General features: G+C 36.2%; 1 protein-coding gene across 2 annotated transcripts in view; it reads right to left on the bottom strand.

Annotated features, from left to right (window-relative positions):
• Positions 1–1468: 1468 nt before the first annotated feature.
• LOC309692176 (regulator of G-protein signaling 8-like) overlaps positions 1469–18079 on the bottom strand; it is a 28215-nt gene continuing 11604 nt past the window's right edge. Inside the window, exons 2-5 of one of the 2 annotated variants that reach the window (XM_082510419.1) lie at positions 10270–10379; positions 8490–8551; positions 4787–4953; positions 1469–4198 (exon numbers count right to left, since the gene is read on the bottom strand). In XM_082510419.1, the coding sequence (XP_082366545.1) occupies positions 4004–4198; positions 4787–4953; positions 8490–8551; positions 10270–10370 (525 nt within the window). In that variant the 5' untranslated portion in view covers positions 10371–10379 and the 3' untranslated portion in view covers positions 1469–4003. Of the gene's footprint in view, positions 4199–4786; positions 4954–8489; positions 8552–10269; positions 10384–18079 lie in introns of both variants that reach the window. The other variant, XM_082510418.1, reaches the window with a different exon arrangement.

Here is an 18079-nt window from a genome sequence, read left to right as displayed (position 1 = left end):
AAAAAGTGCATGTTTGCCTTTTAGACAAAATATTCAATTTTTACACAAGTACAATGCTTTTACAGCTGCAAGAGCACCAAGACAGGGCTCATAATGGATCGCTTCGAAAGCTCCAGGAACACCTTCACGTAGTTTACGCTATCTCTTATGTTCAATTACATTACTGTAATTTACACTTTCATAACCACAGACAAGACTGGTCATAATGTGTTGAGTTGATGCTCTGCTTGCAGTTACTTCCGTTGTGAGATATGCATTGACTGCTTGCAGTCTGCTGGCCCAGATAGGCTTGTGTTGTGTCTACCGAGCAGGGCACTGTCCCACATTCAGACTGCTCTTCATTCCCAGAGTGACTAACACATTGACAACAACAGTAAAGTAAATGGATGTGTAATGGGGCAGCGGGCGACTGCGTCACCCGAGTGCCCCAAATACAAGGTATATGTGGTAGTTTCAACTAAGTAAAAATAGCATCATGAATGTTTGACGATGCTTCTGCTCTTTGCTTATTTGCTTACTTTTAAAAGAAAAAAACCTAAGTCATCTAGTCATCAGTCATCATATGAATCACTGCTGATAAAACTTAAAAAAATCTTACTTAGCATAGGATGAAAGGTGAAGATGCTGAGCAAAGTTCTCCATACCTAACCCATCAGCACGCATTTTAATTTAGTTTAGAATTGCAGTAGTAGTTATTGTGAATTAAAATGATCGACTCTGAGTTTAATAACTGGTAACTGTAATTCTTGAATGTGATCATCAAATAATCAAATATCAAACATCAAATGATTATAGAATAATTCTAAATGTTTTGAAGTATCACTGTTCTCTGGACAAGGATGTTTATTGCTAGAAAGAACAAAATGGAAATTGTTGATGTGGCTGGGAATTTCAAACTCAATATAAAAAGTGGAATTAAAATTGATCATGACATAAAGTTTGCATGTAGCTGTTTGTGGTTCAGGATGTTTGTAGGTTAGTTTATGGCATATACATAAGAGTCCTATTGCTTCATTTTTAAAATTAATCATTTAAATTTAAAGAAATAAAGAAATGTACATTTCTCTTGTTTTTTCAATTACATTCAGCTCATTTACTTCTTTGAATTTATGTGAGAAAGACTGAAAAGTCATTAGCACATGTGCTCAATAGATTGTATTTACTGAATATTTAGCATGCAAAGTCTTCTAATACAAAAAGCAAAATTGAACAACCAACAATTTTGCAATTTTGAATCTGTTCTTCAAACATTTAATTTTAACAGAGGTGTGAATCATGCAGATGGAGAAGTGGCTTCTCATTAATTAGAAATGTTTTGGTCTGCTTTCATTGCTGTTATAAAATGGCTGGGAAACGAGGTCAACCCGTCTGTCTGTGTGTCTGATCAGTGGATGAGTGCATTTTCATAACTCTAATACCGTTTTGGTATAATGAGAATGAAGTCACACAGTGCAACAATAAATGCAGATTAACTTTTTTTAATGCAAAAAGAAGAAGAGGGAGATTACGTTCATGTGGAGCACAGTAACATACCATATATGGCAGTATGCTTTTTTTAGTCTTTATCCGTTTTCTGGCATTTCAAACAGGCTGGCCTATGTGGTACACATGCACTAAAGAAAATATTTACCACTCTTTAAGTGCTCAGGAAAGTTTTGCATTTAATTCATTTAAAGGATTGGTAGGTTAAGGAGCACATCTAATGCAGAAACACATCAAATGCTGAAGGAGCACACTGACATATTATAAATAAAGTTATATGCAGTATTTGTTTAACATACTGTACATGTTTAAGAATATATAAACAGTAAATCTGAGTATTGCATCATGCAGAAAACTATTTTCAGCAAAGATTGGATGGAATTCAGTGGAAGAGTATCAGCAGGACATTGTATTTCACTGTAACCTTGATGGAACGTCTGCTGTTTATGCTGCTTGTTTTGGTTAATTGGGTATCAATCCATTATAGAATGGATTTAAATTACTCTTTAACTCTACTTGCAAACTTTTTTGCTAGTCGATAATCCGTAAAAAACTCATTACAGTTCAGTAACATATTTTAAACCGACCAAATCACCAGAAATGATGAAGGGAATCTCATTCGGGAATCTTTGACTGCCTAAACAATTTTTATCATTTAGAACAGAAGTGAAAGCTAAACTGCCTGTTGAGCTGAGTGAAATGAGCTGACAGATTACCTGCAGTTTAAGATACACAGTATTATGCAATAACAACATCGAAGTGCAATTGATTATTTTGGCACAGTTTCAGATATTAAGTGGTCACTCACTTAGTTGTTCATTGTAAACACACAAACTACCACAGCAGGTATAATTACCTGCATACAACAGTGTCTATTTCACAGACGAGGTAAGACAAGTAGTGGCAGGGCTGAGCAATAAAGCAATAATGATAATTACCACAATATAGTTTCCTCAGTGATAAAATATATCAGAAATATTCATAAATCCAGTGAACTCTTGAAAAGAGAGAAAATAAAGCAGAGAGACCCTCTTCCCATTGAAAAAGACACCCTGCACAACATTTGTGCTGCTTGCTGTGACCCATGTTTTATTGTGATAGCAACTTGGCAGAGTAATATAATGAAAGCAAATAAGAAGGATGATGCAGGGCTGCAAAGTCCACAAAGAGAGGGTTGGGAATAGATGCATAAGATGGAAAAGAACATACAACATGTAGGCCACCCAGTGACTTATATATAACCGGTGCTGTTTATTATCCAGGAAAACTTTATTTATTAAATTATTATATAAATTTATTTCAACCAATGAGTACTTGAAATGTGTTGCTTAAACCAACACCTGGTTTCTATGTGTAATAACCATTCAGGTTAGGAACAGTTACTGGTTGTAATATATGTAAAAGAATGTGAACGGGCCACAACTAGACAAATCATTTATTTTGCTATGAAAATTCCTACAAATTTCTGACCAACTGCAATCACGGAGGTAAACAAAGGTGCGATCAAAGAAAGAAAGAAGAAAGAAAGAAAGAAAGAAAGAAAGAAAGTTCAGTTATAAAAAAAAATAATAATAATAACTCAGTTTTAGTTTTATCTGCTTTTTGCAGATCAGTCCAAGTGGTCACATCATGACTACTTGGACTGGACAAGTCAAATTTGGGAAGTAGGCAGCTGGTGAGAAAAAATAGAGTTGGCAAGGCCAAAAAGCTTCAGATTCAGGTTGCAGAATGTTCACTGTTAGGATTTTGAAAATTCACAGTGCACAACCATAGTAATCAGTCACACACACACACACGCGCGCGCGCACACACACACACACACACACACACACACACACACACACGTACACAGATATGTTCTTGGTCATAATCCAACTACTTGCTGTGATATGAAGTTTGGTGTCTGGTCTCTCAAGTCTAAGGACCATTGTGAAATCACAGGTTCACAGTTGGTCACAACTGTACTTCCATGTAGTGATCAAGCAGTAACAATCCAGAGGTGCACATGGAGATTACCATAAAGGTTTTCTTTTGCTTTTAGGACTATTTGAACAACTCATTTGATTTCTTTATTGACTATAAAGTTTCTTTATTACAGAAATGCATATATCAATTCAAACCACCACTTACCAGTCTCTATTTGAGTCTTTTATTTGAGTCTATAGCCTATAATCACATAGTGCATGACTGATATAAAAATAAATAACTTACATAGCTAAAGAACTAACAAAACATAGCAAATATTGTGATAACTATCATTATTGCATGATACTGTACTTTTATTTTGATATTTCAGACAGATTGCTCAGCAAACCATTAGCTTATAATCATCCACACTCATTGTATTGTATATTGCAGTCCACAGAGACACGTTTTATCTAGAGGGATTGCATGCATGGAGCTGGTGTTGATAAAGGAAACAGTCAAGCAGGTCACCCCCATCCTTGCAGATTCACAGTATTAAGAGATTTCAAAGGATAAATGATCTACAGTAAAGGTCCAGTTTTATTGCCACTGTTTGTCAAACAGACCTTCGTTGTCCTCGCGCTTGTGCCCTGTTGACTATATCCTGGTACATCTTGGACCTGAGAAACCGTGGGTAGGAGTCTTTCTCCATGAGGCTGTAGATTTTACCTTGGACTTCATTGAGGCTGGTTGGGGTGGGATCCGCCAGGCTCTGCTTAGTCTTCTCCCTGGTACGGTAGTCAATGTTAATCTGCCAGGACAAAGAGAGGAAAGAATAATTTTGAAGAAAAGAGTCATTTACTTTCATTAATGTAATAGTCAGTTTGTTAATTTGTCATAATGAATAATAAAATGTCCCCCTTAACTACATGCATGAACCTTCTCTGACGTCTTCTTCTTTTCCTCCTGCCTGGCAGCTCCATATGCAACATCCTTTTCCCAAAATATGCACTATCCATACTCTCCAGTATATGTGCAACCAATCTTGGTCTTATCTCTCTTTGCCTACAAATTTTGTCTACAAACCACTCAACCTGAGTGGTCAGTCCCATCTTGGTCAGTCCCAGTGGACATCTTAGGATCCTCAGCGCTGCCACCTTTAGTGCCAGCTTCTGTCTTTTTGTCAGTGACACTGCCAAACCATCATAGCAGGTCTCACTACCATCTTGTAAATCTTCCCTTTCAGTCTTGCTGCTATCCTTCCTTGTCATACATCACTATCCTGTTACCATGATAAGAATCTTTTAATTTCTTTTGACTGGGTTTATCATGGGTTTAAAGTAGTGAATCATGGGTTTAAAATTAATAGTCAAGTCTGTAGAAAACTGCATTAACTCACCTCTCTTGGTGCCTGAACCTCAACAAACTCCTTAAATATCTTGTTTGCTTTTGACACCAGCTTAGCTGAGCTCTTGATTTTTTTGTAGTCTTCACAGGCCATCCAAAACTCAATATTCTCATCACTGAATTCTGACTTAAGAAATGTCCGGAAAGCTGCCAGCCCATCTGAGAACAAAAAAAAAAAAAAAAGAATCAAAAAGTTAAAGAATGTAAAATATAAAAACACATAAGACTCACGTTTCTGTACAGCAGCTCATTTTACCCTTTATTATCTTTTGGTGTATGATGAACATAAGCAGGAAATTGTATTATAGTTACAGCATAAATAAATCAGAACAAAATATTCCAACAAAGAGAACACATTTTTGGCAGCCAAGATAAGTGAGTAATTAATGTGCTCCCTGTTGACATTATGAGAAGTGGGGCATGTTTTTCTATGTGCCTCTGTCATGCTGACATGTCATTTCCGCCCTTTCTGCTGTTTACCTCTTAACACAGTGCAATGCAACAATACTGTTTTGATTGGCCTCGAACAGCATATACGCTTACTGTGGTGCTTAAAAATTTGTAAACACATTACAATTTTTTGTTCTACTTACCAACAAAAGCATGAGAAAAAAAATCTTACATTTTTTTTTCCAAAAAAAAGGAGAACTCAATTAAACCAAATGAGACAAAAAGTATCACACTTCATTTATTTGAGGATGACTGACAGAAGAATATGAATATGTTTTCTGTATCATTTGGGACCTCGTTCATCACAAATGAGTGCGAGAACTGGAGCTAAACATTTCCAGTAAAAATCACTGTTGGATATCAACTTAATGGACATTTTGCCATATTTGTCTCTAAACAAGTATAGGATGATGTCAGGTTTTTGCACATGAACTGTTACGTTTAGGTCGTTTTGCAGATTTTTTGTGTTATTTGAAGGTTGTTTGTAGATAAATGAAACAAAAGTAAACCTGTTTTACGTTAAAGATACACGAGCAATCCACTTCTATGGCTATATAAGCACTAACAAGCACATAGGCACAATTCTAGGTTCCTGTTAGACACCATCACCAGACTTCTTACCCCTGCTCAATCTGGTTTTCCTACCATGACTGTGATTTTTATTTTTTATTTTTTTGCTGGTAAGGTCAATGGTATCAGATCACAGTTCAAGCCAGGAACCTTCCAATCTGTCCAAGTGTCTCAGCCCACCCCATTGTCTGAGTTTTATCCTATTTCCATGACAGATCTGCCAGATATAGTTTGCATATGTGCACTTCTTCATGCCCAATTGATATTCGTTGCAAATGAGGTTCTACTTATCACCTCCACCTCCTGTCCATTATCAGCCTGTCTCTATCTTCTGTGTGCATGCCAGATTTCTTTAAAACAGTCACTGTCATCCTTTTGCTTTAAAACCTCTCCCCAGATCCCACCATTTCAGACATTTACAGCCCATTTCGAAACCTCCATCAATTTGCTAAATCCTTAAGAAAGTCGTGGACCATAAGTTACATATTTCTCCTGTCCTAACCCTTTTAGACATTTCTGGTACAGAAACATTAACGTTTTTTTCCTCTCGGTATTTTTTCTCCTAATCTGTTATGCATAAAAAAAGGTATTGCTTGTTATTTTGTTCTAACAAGTCACATATAGCTAACAGTGCCCACAGGTTGAATGCATCCAGATGAAACACACAGTATTCTTTTTAAAGCAAATTAAGGTTAATACCTTATTACAGGAACATCCAGCACTCTGTTCCTATTGATTTAACATCACTTATGTAATCCAAATATGTGTGTGTTTGTATCTACATTTTGTAGTGTGCTGCTCTAATTCTTGGTCAGTGGAAACAGGATACACAGGTGCATCACGCTCCCTGTGTCTAGGGAAATCCTCTAGTTTTGCCTGGGAAACATTATTTTGTTGTGTGTCAAACTGATGTGTTATGTCATAACCTCAATTTTAATGAAGCTGTTCAAGTGAGTATGACTTTTCAAGACTACCATTTGTTAGCCTAGTGTTATGGAGTTCATCACTGAACAAAACTGGGATGCAGCTGTTGCCACCCACCCTTTGGACTCCAACGCTTATTAATTTTTGCAAAAATCTTGTCCAAAACACGCTAATAACTACACGCATATTACTGACTTGTTAATATTTCAGTGTCTATTAACTGACAGCAATCTTAAAAGTGCAAGTAACACCGTGCAACAAGGATACATTGATTTGGATAGCACTTCAGTTTTGGTGTATGTATGAGAATTATGGTGTGTTTTAAAGTCTTGTTCTTTATTGTCTTTGCTGATGAAATGATGAGGAAACAACAGAGGGAAATATGTGTTTTTTAATCTGCCAGGTTTGTAACTGCTCATAAACCCTGGTATCTTTCACCTGGAAAAGCCCTAAATTGTACCGTATGTAAAGATGAATGAATTTCATATAATTGTACTAAGAACAGAATTCACAGACACCCAGCTAAAGCATTCACCTAGCATTTCAATTAAAAAACAAAAAAAGAGGGTAACTGTGGATTGACATTTAGTTAGCAAGGACACTAAAAATAAAGATGGTCCTGGGTGAACTTTAAAAAAGTGAAATGATACAATGATGGACACCCTAAACCTTTCCTGTAATCGAACTACTGGGATAATCACGTTATGGTTTTAGACATTCATCATTCACCCAATATCCAGCAGTTCAAGCTCACTCATCTTTGGTTATATTCATGTATAACAAAACAATGATTTTAATTATTTGAGACAATATTTGGCAAATGAATTGGCAAAAAAAGACAAACAAATAGCTAGTTATAACCTCATGTGTTTCTTTATCAAAAATTTTTTTTTTATAGTATTTCTCTCACCTTGCTACAGATACTGACACATTATTGCCACAATCATTGGTCATATAACTGGACAGGTATACAGTGTTTTTATTACCATTTTTAGGGAAGCATATGTTGTAAATTGTGTGCTTGATCTATGTACATGTATGCATACGTACAATAAGGAAGACAAAGCTGTCAGCTCATCAAATGTTACTTGGGGGTCAACAGTCCCAAAGGTATCATTAAACTCATCCAGTACTAGTTGACTGACCCAAGATTTTGAGTTGTTCCAGGAAACGTGGATAGGACCTCAATCAGCCTAGATTAAACGTTCACTTCCTACAAACGACGATTGATTTCTATATCAGTAAAAAAAAATTGATTTGACCTTTGAGGTTCAGCAAGACACGAGCATCCTAATTGTAGGAGGAAAATGTTCGAATTTGATTTGAGTTGATCCGACTCTCACCAAATGAATGTGCCCTTTACGCTTTTAGTTTAGAGTTTTCTGTCAAAGATGCTACGTCACATGGCTTGTCAGCAGAAAATAAATCCATGACCCATTTGTGCAGACAGACATGTGAGTTGTGAGTGCGTGCTGCTGTCTTTTTGGTCCAAGGGGAAGGTCAAAGACGAGGATGTGACTCATTATGCGGCACGGACTCTTAACAACAAAGAAATGACACACTTGCATAACATGGGCTTGAGAGGAGAACAGTAAAATTTGTTTTTCCTGAGTGAAAAAAGGAAAGTATTAACGAAACTGGTAGGGGCTTGTTTACTTCTGTATAAGGTGGCTTTCATTTTCTTGGGGCTGGCTATGAGTGTTCTGTGCAGTATGAACTGTTCCCTCAGAAAATAGAAAGTGTTCACTTACACTTATGAGTGAGGAGGTTATCGAATGATTCAGACCATCGAACAACTTCATCGGTTGATAGTCTGATGGAGAGAAAGACAAAAAGAAGTGCCTCAATTACATGCTAATCAACAACTATGCTTTAATGCATTTTGAGTCCCCTGCAGTGTTTTATATAAATTCTTGAATGGCAACTGAGTTTAATGCATGATTAATTCCTCCTCATACTAATTCTTCTTCTCAAGGCCATAAAATATTTCAAATAACAGGTTACTTTTAAAGATTGGAGGAGACAACAGAGCTACAATTAAATGATTAATGTCTTCCACAGCATGTGCAAAGCAGTCTGAAATATTTTAAAACAATGCCACAAGTTACTTTAGTGAGGATGTGTTAGAACATCTGACAGTGTACCTTTTTTCCAACTGGCCAAAATAATATTTACTTGATTACTACTAGCCTAAGTGCAAAAAGGTCTATGCTAAACAGACAATTATGCTGTACAGTTTGCTCTGTCTGTGCGTTCAGCTCATACAGTTAATGACATTGAGAAAAGATTTTTAAAAAATGGGGTATTTATATATATATATATATATATATATATATATATATATATATATATATATATATATATATGAAGATAAATATCGTTAGCTTCATAGCATAAGTGCCTAAGTCATTGACTTAGTCAAATGACTTAGGCAATTATGCTATGAAGCTAACGATATGGAACTCAATGTCCATTTATATGCAGCAACATGTAAGTAATCTATATATGATTAAGGGACTGTGTGTTTCATTGTCAAAAGAATAAAAATCATAAAAAGTGGCATGCAAGATTAAATTCAATGAAATACTTTGTAAGCAGATCTATAAAAGAGGACTTTTTCATTTCCACCATGAATCTGTATTTACATGCATTATGGTGAACCTGTACATATGAGTAACATGCACCTGACAAAGAAATTTCTTGGACATGCTTTAAAAAGAGACTGGAAGGTTGGCTAGATCAATTCACACGGCTTGAAATGCCATCGCCTAACATACATTTAGAAGGTTACTGATCCAACATTAAAGTTTTGATGTAACCCCAAAGTACAGTAAGCTTGACTTCATAATATGTCATATGATATAATGTAATTTCGAGGCCGTAAACACAATTTGGAAATACCAAAAATGGTTATATTTAACATTATATAATATTATTATATTATTTTGATATATTACATGTCATTGTGGTGAAATTAAACTGACCAAAGACAATGTTATAAAATGCTATACATGCTATAAATTTCAGCCAGTTGATAGGTGGGTGCTAGGCAATATGATGATATCATAATATCTGATATAGATAAGAATCAGACAGTTTCGAAGCCTAAAGTGCATTTGTTTGCCAACTTAGGTTGGGCAGACAAACAAACAATGGTTTAGTGCAGCAGTAACATTCATACAGTCATTACAGCGGGACATGCACCGCTGAAGTTATCTCCTCTAGTAAATGCCAAGGGTGATTCTTGCAAATATGTTATGACTTAGGACTTGCATTAATAATAATAACTATAATAATAAAAATAATACTTGTGTCATTCTCAGAATGTATAATACTTTTGCCGACATACTGCTCAAATGGAAAGCAATAAATTACATTCATATCACCTCAAATTAAAGAAAGTCTTAAAGGCAACTTTTCCTTGAAAGGTCTGATAATTCTAATTATTTCACACAACAACAGGTCAAGCACAAAAATAATTTGTAGTCTTATAAAACCAGCACAGGAAGGCTTGTTTTCTGGCAAACTCACTTCAGACACCTGGCTGTGGTTTCGTGGGCTGGAGGCAGGAATTCTGAGAAGTCATTGTAGGAGTCAGATTTGTGGGACAGGCAGCCTAGTCTGGTCTTCATGGTGCAAATCTTGCTGAAAAAGAACACAGTATTTAATGGTTTTCAACATTTATTTTTTAAATCATGAAAACTGACTTTTGCATCATTTTCCATATTGTCTTGGTACTTTGCAAGAGTCGCCACTTTATGTAACACTACCTGCATCAGGACTGAACTTGTGCTCCAAAATCATTCACAGCACTTTAACCACAACACAACTCCAACCTTCTCCACTGGACCCCCTCCCCCCAACCCCTTCTTGCTTTTCCCTGTGCCATGCTATTTATAATATACCAGAAACACCTCTGCTATCAAGAACCTTGCTCTTACATAGTTGCTGTTGCCAAGGTGGCTAATCATATGTTTTGTCTTTGCGTAATTGGGCTGTTCCTTCAGATGATGTATTTATGTTCTCAAATGTTGATGGATGGCCTGCTGAATAAGCTGATCATAAAGAAACAAGATGCAGGCCAACTGAATCCAAAAGACAGGACTAAACATGGACAACAGGTGCAACTCCATATGCAATGGCTCTGCCTCATTCAGAATGAAGCTTCAAACATCACTGATACCCAACTTCCCTTCCTGAGAAGGTGTTTTGGTGTGGCTGTATAATGCACGTAATGCAAAGTTTAAAATGATTTTCACAGAGTGTGAAAAGTAAAGATTTTTCATTTTTCAATTTTTCTGATCATTTTACCTGCACTATAGATAATAAAACAAATAAAAAATTTATTTTTGCCGCTATTCTGCTCATCATCTTATTTATTACCATTAAACCAATCACAGTGATAGAACTCCCACCCAATAGCTAGGCTTATTTGTGATTTCTCTATAAATGTATCATGTTTATAGTATTTAGATGACCATTCAACATGTGGGGAGTCTTTAAAAGCCCCACTGTGTATTAACACTCACCCCACCCCCATCGCCCACACCCAACCCCCAACAAAAGAAAAAAACAGCATCTCTCATGGACCACACTGAAACAAACCATATCTCCATCTCTCATCACAGTCTGTCCTGTTTCATTTGTACACTGCTGCTGCCATGTACAATTTGTCACTGTTCTGCCTCTGGGACAGATGGGTCACTCCAGATGGGGCATGGTTATAAAGATGCTGTTTTTTAAAAGTAAGTCTATACGGATAGTCTCAATAAACTGTTATTAAGTCTCAGTGTTGTCATTAGTACTACTTACTTCCTTACGTAATTTTAACTGTAAAATGCTACTGTGCTTAAATACTGTGTATTTAAATCCAGTGATGTCTGTCATCACTGAGGAAAAGACGTACCCTAACTAATAATTCTATGCTATATTTATTATATATTATATATTTGTGTAATTTGGCTTTCACCATGTCTTGATATTGTAGATCATTCATTAAATTTCAGGTTTTAATTTTCATAAAATATTTAGTTTGCTAACTGGAAAAAAGCTAAACTAGTTATCTATCAGTTGTTATACATTACATGAAGAAAAGTACTGAGCTACCTACACGTTACACCTGGAGAAGCTGCTCTGGAAGCTCATACTATGAAGCTCCCAGCACACAGTTTTTGTCCCGATGTGAATGCCAAGAGGAGTTTTGGAGAAACATTGGTGACTTTATGTGGCTTTTTTTCTTGGTGACTGAGTTGTTGTCGTTGGTAAACACTTCCACTTCCACACATACATTTGAGCATGGAACACACAAATGGACTTATTGTTTGCAAATACAGACTCAGTGACTAGGTTCTTGATTCTATTCAACTGTGGCACCTTTGTGACTGAAAAACCTTGAATCCAAAGATAAAGAGGTGCGGAAAAGTATCATTGTCCCTACCGTCTTTGACACTTTACCAGATGACTGCATGACTTTTGTTTTATCTGTAATAAAAGCCAAATAAAGTCACTCTTTGTTTGTTTCCAGTCTTTCAGCTGATCTACGGTAAACAGCTGCTGACAGTAGCACGTATTTGGGTAAAGATTTGTCTTGTCCACTCACTTTGTTGCAGTGTTACATCTACAGGATGTTTGCTTGGCTTTGGTGATAGTCCTGGTTTGTAAACATTTCCAGATTGGGCTACTTTATTAGACACTGTTGAGCTTTAGAATGACTCAAGCAGCTTGTGTCTCCATCCTTCTTTCCATTGTAGTTGTCCATCCATCATAAAAAGCCATTATCCCAGTTTAGTGTCCCTTTTTCTTCGATGATATCAGTGCAGCAGAGGAGTTGGAGCACTGGATTGTTTTGATGTTTGGACCTTGAAGTGGGAACATTGCATGAAATGTACTGTTTATTAGCTGACCGAAATCCATTTGTTGGACATAATGGGCTTCGTCCACCACATGAATTCCAAAGCTCTTTAAAATATCACTTTTTGTTTTCCATCTATCCACTCCTGGGTGTTTTGAGGGGTTGCATGCATGTAAGAGAGTGTACGTTCACTTATGTTTGGGCTGCACTAATGCAGAAGGTTTGTGGTATTGCTATTTAATGAAATTTGTTCAGCACTCTGCCATTAAGTGGAAGAGGTAAGCCAGTGAAATAAATCTATGTTCACAGAGGAGAACATGAGGTTACAAAACAATCAATGAAACCTAGAAGATTGCGCACTGACAGATTTGTTTGGGTTTCAGTTAAGAGTTAATGCTCTGTCAAAAACCTTTTCTATTCATCAAACGTAAATCTAAATAAAGAATGTAGGCGGGTTGTTTCAGATGCACTGCAGATGTGATGCAGCTTGCCCCAGAAACGCCCAAGTTATATATCGGATGTTATATATAAAACAAATCCACTCAACTAGAAAGGCAGCTTATGTGTCATCTATATGAGTCATAATCTCAAGGTGCACTTAACACAAGGTATTATTGAAAATTCATTTTCAGAGAGGAAAGCTAAAATAATAGGCAGGGATATTTTAAACATGATAGACTATGTATAGACTTGTAGTTAAGTAAAGATCACTAGTGAGGGCTGAGTTGTGCGTCAGTAGTTAGGAACATTTAAAAAAAAGACTGATGTTAGAATGAAACAAATATAGCAATAACACCAGAAAGATTAAACTTTAAAATATCACATGACAAATTTGTAATGTCATTTTTTAAATCAAAATTGTCAAATTTAGTGGCTGTTAAGCAGCTTTTACACACAATTTCCCCCACAAGATGATGCAAAGCTTTAAACCTATTAACATCCACCAGATTGCTGCCGATTCCTCTGATGCAGTAGGAGCATTTGGTCTCATTAAGCTAAAGAAACATAGTTTCAGATACTTAAACATACTTCCCTTTAAGCTCTCTTACATGTGTTTTGGCCTTGCAGTTCTTCACTTGTAGGATTTTGATTTGGATCTGCCATATAGGTGAAGATTTCATAAGAGTTGATGTGTATATAAGCAACCAATTGAAATATATGAGCTTAAGTGTTCAATGGTAATAGGATTGGTAAATTCCATCACCTGGATGGAAATGTACATGTGTCAAGTAGCCTTAAATCAGGTGTGGAACACGGAAACATAGATCTATACATTGCAGAAGGTGCTAACTTTTTTTTTTTATCACTGAAGTAATGTAATCACCAAATCCATTTACTTGTGTATATGTTTGATTCAAACCCGTTTTCAGTTCCAAGCTGAAATGAAAGCATAATGTATTTCTATTTAGTACTGTCTGTTATTAAATTCAATTTGGGAATACTTATTCATATTCAGCAACATAGTCATTTCTATTCCATTTTAATTTTGACTTACATTATTAAAAAGCTTAGCTTTGTCTCATATTTTCTTGGCTTAAAAGAATAACCAGGCTGTTTCTTTGAGATTAAAATCAAATGTTTTTCACATTTTATTTAATTCTATTAGTGGCAGAGGGCGTGCACAGGGCATTTAGGTGTGTGGAAACAGCAAAAGGTAATGCACATGCTTTCCTACATGAATAATAAAACAATAGTGTTTATAAGCTCCTCTTTTACAAATATTATATTTGCCAAGCAGTTTGTGGCAATAAATATCTAACGTAATCAGCTGCTTCTTCAATAAATTTCAATAAATGCTGCAAGTAAACCCCAAATCCACTTGCTGCAGGTGCTGTAAAGTAAGAGACCTTCTAGCCAGCAGAGCAAACGGTGCACTGCAGTCAACAGAGTCGTGTTTGCAGTGATGAACTTTTCAAATGTAGTAGCATGGCCTACTAGTAAATCACAAAAGTGTTGTTCACTCAAACAGGTGATTAAAAAAAGGAAATGAGTGAACATCCTTAGGTGTCAATTAATAATAGTAGTAATTAATTAATAATAGTCTGTGAGTGAATTTTACAAAAGCAGTATAAAAGTGAGAAAACTGAGAAGGGTGCACTTAGCAGACATAAACAATGACGCAAAGCTGCAAGACTCACAACAAATCTCACTTAAAATGCTCTCCAAGAGAATGAAGACTAGTTAGAGAATTGATTGGGATTCAATCCATTTTAGTGGTGCACAAGAAACCAGATCTGCCAAGGTTAGAGCACAAATGGGGAGTGTCGACATTACTTATTTGCTACTTTACTTAACATAATTTGTAGAAACCAAGCTATGCTTTTAAATGGCACTTCCTGCAAAACAGTGCAGTCATTTAATCATCCCCTTTATGATCAGTGAAAATGAAAGGTTATTTCATGCAGATTGCATAATATATTGAACATATTGCCTTTAGATCGCAATTAGTGATTTAAATTGAAACGCATCTGGTCATGAATTCATGTTTGGCAATAATACTCGAGCATTTAAATTTGAAATACTGGCACGTTAGGCAGCAGCTTTCATCCATTAGAAACTATGCATTATAGTTAGATTTTGTTTGTGTGCCCGTGCCATTCTTTAGCAGGCAGAGGCCATCAAGTGAAATTGATAAGGAGAGACATTTATATATTGATAAGCTTGTTTGGTGAGTGATAAAATTGTCAGTATCATGGCAACAGATACCCTCCTCCTGTCTTTTCTCCCTGCCTCTTCTTTGTTTAGACAAATCTGTATGTCCGTGGCTGTTGTGAGGTACATTCTTCATCTGCAGTATGATGCAGACACGTGCTGCTGCTACCACTGAGCTATTTATAAAAACCCCTGACAAATCCGTGTAGTCAGGGGGAAGCAGTGCATGTTCTATTCAGCCATGCAGCAAGGCTGGCTCCTGGAGGAAGGAGGCTAAAAACAGCAACAGCGCTCGAATGCCTCGGATACACACAAGTACGCCTCGTGAATCTAAAAGTACAGGAAGCATCCGCTAGACTTCCAGTGTCTGAGTTCCCTGGTGGGGTTGGTGGATTAAGATGTTAAAATGTAGATCATGGAAGCTGCGACTGTGTGTGTGTATGTATATGAATATTCTTTGATGTTACCTAACTTGGTGCAATGCAGGTTTTAAGACGTCTCTCCATGTCCTCATTTTTGCATGCCGACAAGAAACACTCTGCAGTTCTATACACTGTATGTGTGTAGTATCAGCTTTTAAACAAATCCTGTAAAAAGGGATTAGATTGATGTACATATAGCATATTCATCCAAAGATTTTCTACTAGTCAGCATGCTGGTGTATATTGGTAAAATGCATTTATTTGGTGCTAAGGAGAGGGACCGTATTGATTAAAAAATTTATGTTGTACTATTCTATACACTGCATGACCGCGTAGGGTACATGTACAGGGCCCTGGTGACTATGTCGGCAGTGACGCTGCGTTGACGTTAAAAGCAGAGGGCATGCGTGTCAGGTCATCTCTCAAGTTAAGAGAAGATAATCTTATGCACAGGTCACATCCCTGCTCTTGTTCCTGTTGAGTGCCAGTAAAAATAGCAGCCTGTCAAGTTAAAGTTTTATACATTGCTCTTACATTTTCTTCCTGCTTCCGAGCCCATCTCACAGCATACGTCATACTGTTTCGGCACTCTGTTTTGCTAAAAGACACTCACACTTTATTCCAACATTTATATGTTTCCCATTATTGTAAAGTTATTGTTTTCCACCATAGGTTTGTCTCTTCTTGATTGCCACTACTGCTATTCTGCGTCTACTTCTACTTTTAGAAGTACTCTAAAAATTGAAAATAAAAACTCTAGAAATCCTACAATACTGTGTCACCTCTCCAAAGCCAGACATCCATCTAACAACCCATGCATCCATCCATACTCGACTGCTTATCCAACTAGGGTGTTGAATTTATCTGAAAGTGTGGTCTCCATGTCTACCATCATGGACAGGTTACCAATGCCTAAAACTCTACCCTGAATATCAAATGTTTAGTCTAATTTAAAAAAAATTAAAAATCAAAGCTCATAATAAGAGCTAAGAGGATTAAAATAAGTAATTATTTTGAAAATATGTCTCATTTTGAAAATATATTTTCAAAAATATATTCATTCAAAAACACTTTAAATAAACTCTTTTAAATAAGAGCCTTAAAAGAAAAAATAAGACAATCATATAAACTAACGTAAAATGTGTAACAACATTAACTCCCAATGCTTTGTAGAGCTCACATTGTGTGACAGGTCATTCCAGTTCCAGTAAGAGCTGTCTATCTTGCCATTAAATTAAAGAAACAACTCTGAATATGTCACTGTCTAGGCCACACATAACACTGATTGAAATAATGAGGAACTGTTTCACTTTTAGCAGGGTGACTCAGCCTTCCCACTATTTGTTAGTATTATATAAAACCTTTTAAACCCCAGACCATGTTAGATGTCAGTAAAATGGTCTATTATGAGGGGAACTCTTGCACTGATTACTTAGGACATGAGACTTGTTAAGGTTGTTCCTGAGTGGTTCATACGCCAAAATAACCAGCTGCTGTAGTTCTATTTTTGTAAATTATATAATATGGACACTTTTTGCTCCTCGGCTCAGTCTGTTGTGTATAGTCATGTTCATAATAGAGCCATCCTTTAAAAACAATGATTTTGCAGTGTCTGTAGTACTGTCATTAATAATCATCATAAAGAAAAGCATTTGAAAAATATATAGTTATTATTATATGCCTATTTTATATGATATTTATATTACATAAACAATATATTATGCAATGTTACTTATGCTATTATTTTTTCACTCATAAAAAAAATCTTAGTTCTTTGTCTCAGTATCACCACATCACAATATCATTTGAGTACTTCACATCCACACAGGAACTGGCATTCACACATCTTTTAATTAATGGATCTATGAGTTGCTTAATTACTCCACTCACTCACTGTCAGCCTTACACTCACTCTTTTTCACACACATTAAGGAAAGTGTACAGTTGCTTATGTTATCTCTGCAGAACCACTTATGCATCCTGGCTGATTTGCTTCTGTGGCACTGTGTCACCTTGATGTGTGTGTGTGGACCTCTCGCGCTTTAGAGAACAAGTCAAAAATACTCTTTAACGATTCAGCAAGTTCTTCTGGACCAAGTATGGCAAGAAAAATCACACAGAATCTTTTTATGTACATACATTTAGTACATAGATAGAAGGAGAAATGCTACTGGAGTGCTAATATTATGCTTAAATTATTAGTGAAGAAACAACAAAAGAAAGTATTTTCTTTTGTCATTCAAATCCCCAAAGTACTAGAAAACTCTCAAATATTGGCTAGTCTGCTGCCAAATGTCACAATCAAAGTGCGATTGTTTGTCTAGCTCTACTCTCCATTCATTACATAAGCCTGTTTTTGCTGTTTTCGGGCTAATTAAGATGCACTGTGACTCAGATGACAAGTTATAAGGGTGAC

The sequence above is a fragment of the Aulonocara stuartgranti genome (assembly GCF_965226115.1).
Source record: "Aulonocara stuartgranti genome assembly, chromosome: 17".
NCBI lineage: Eukaryota > Metazoa > Chordata > Actinopteri > Cichliformes > Cichlidae > Aulonocara > Aulonocara stuartgranti.
The sequence above is the reverse complement of the archived record's forward strand: the minus strand, read 5'-3'. Positions and strand labels throughout refer to the sequence as shown.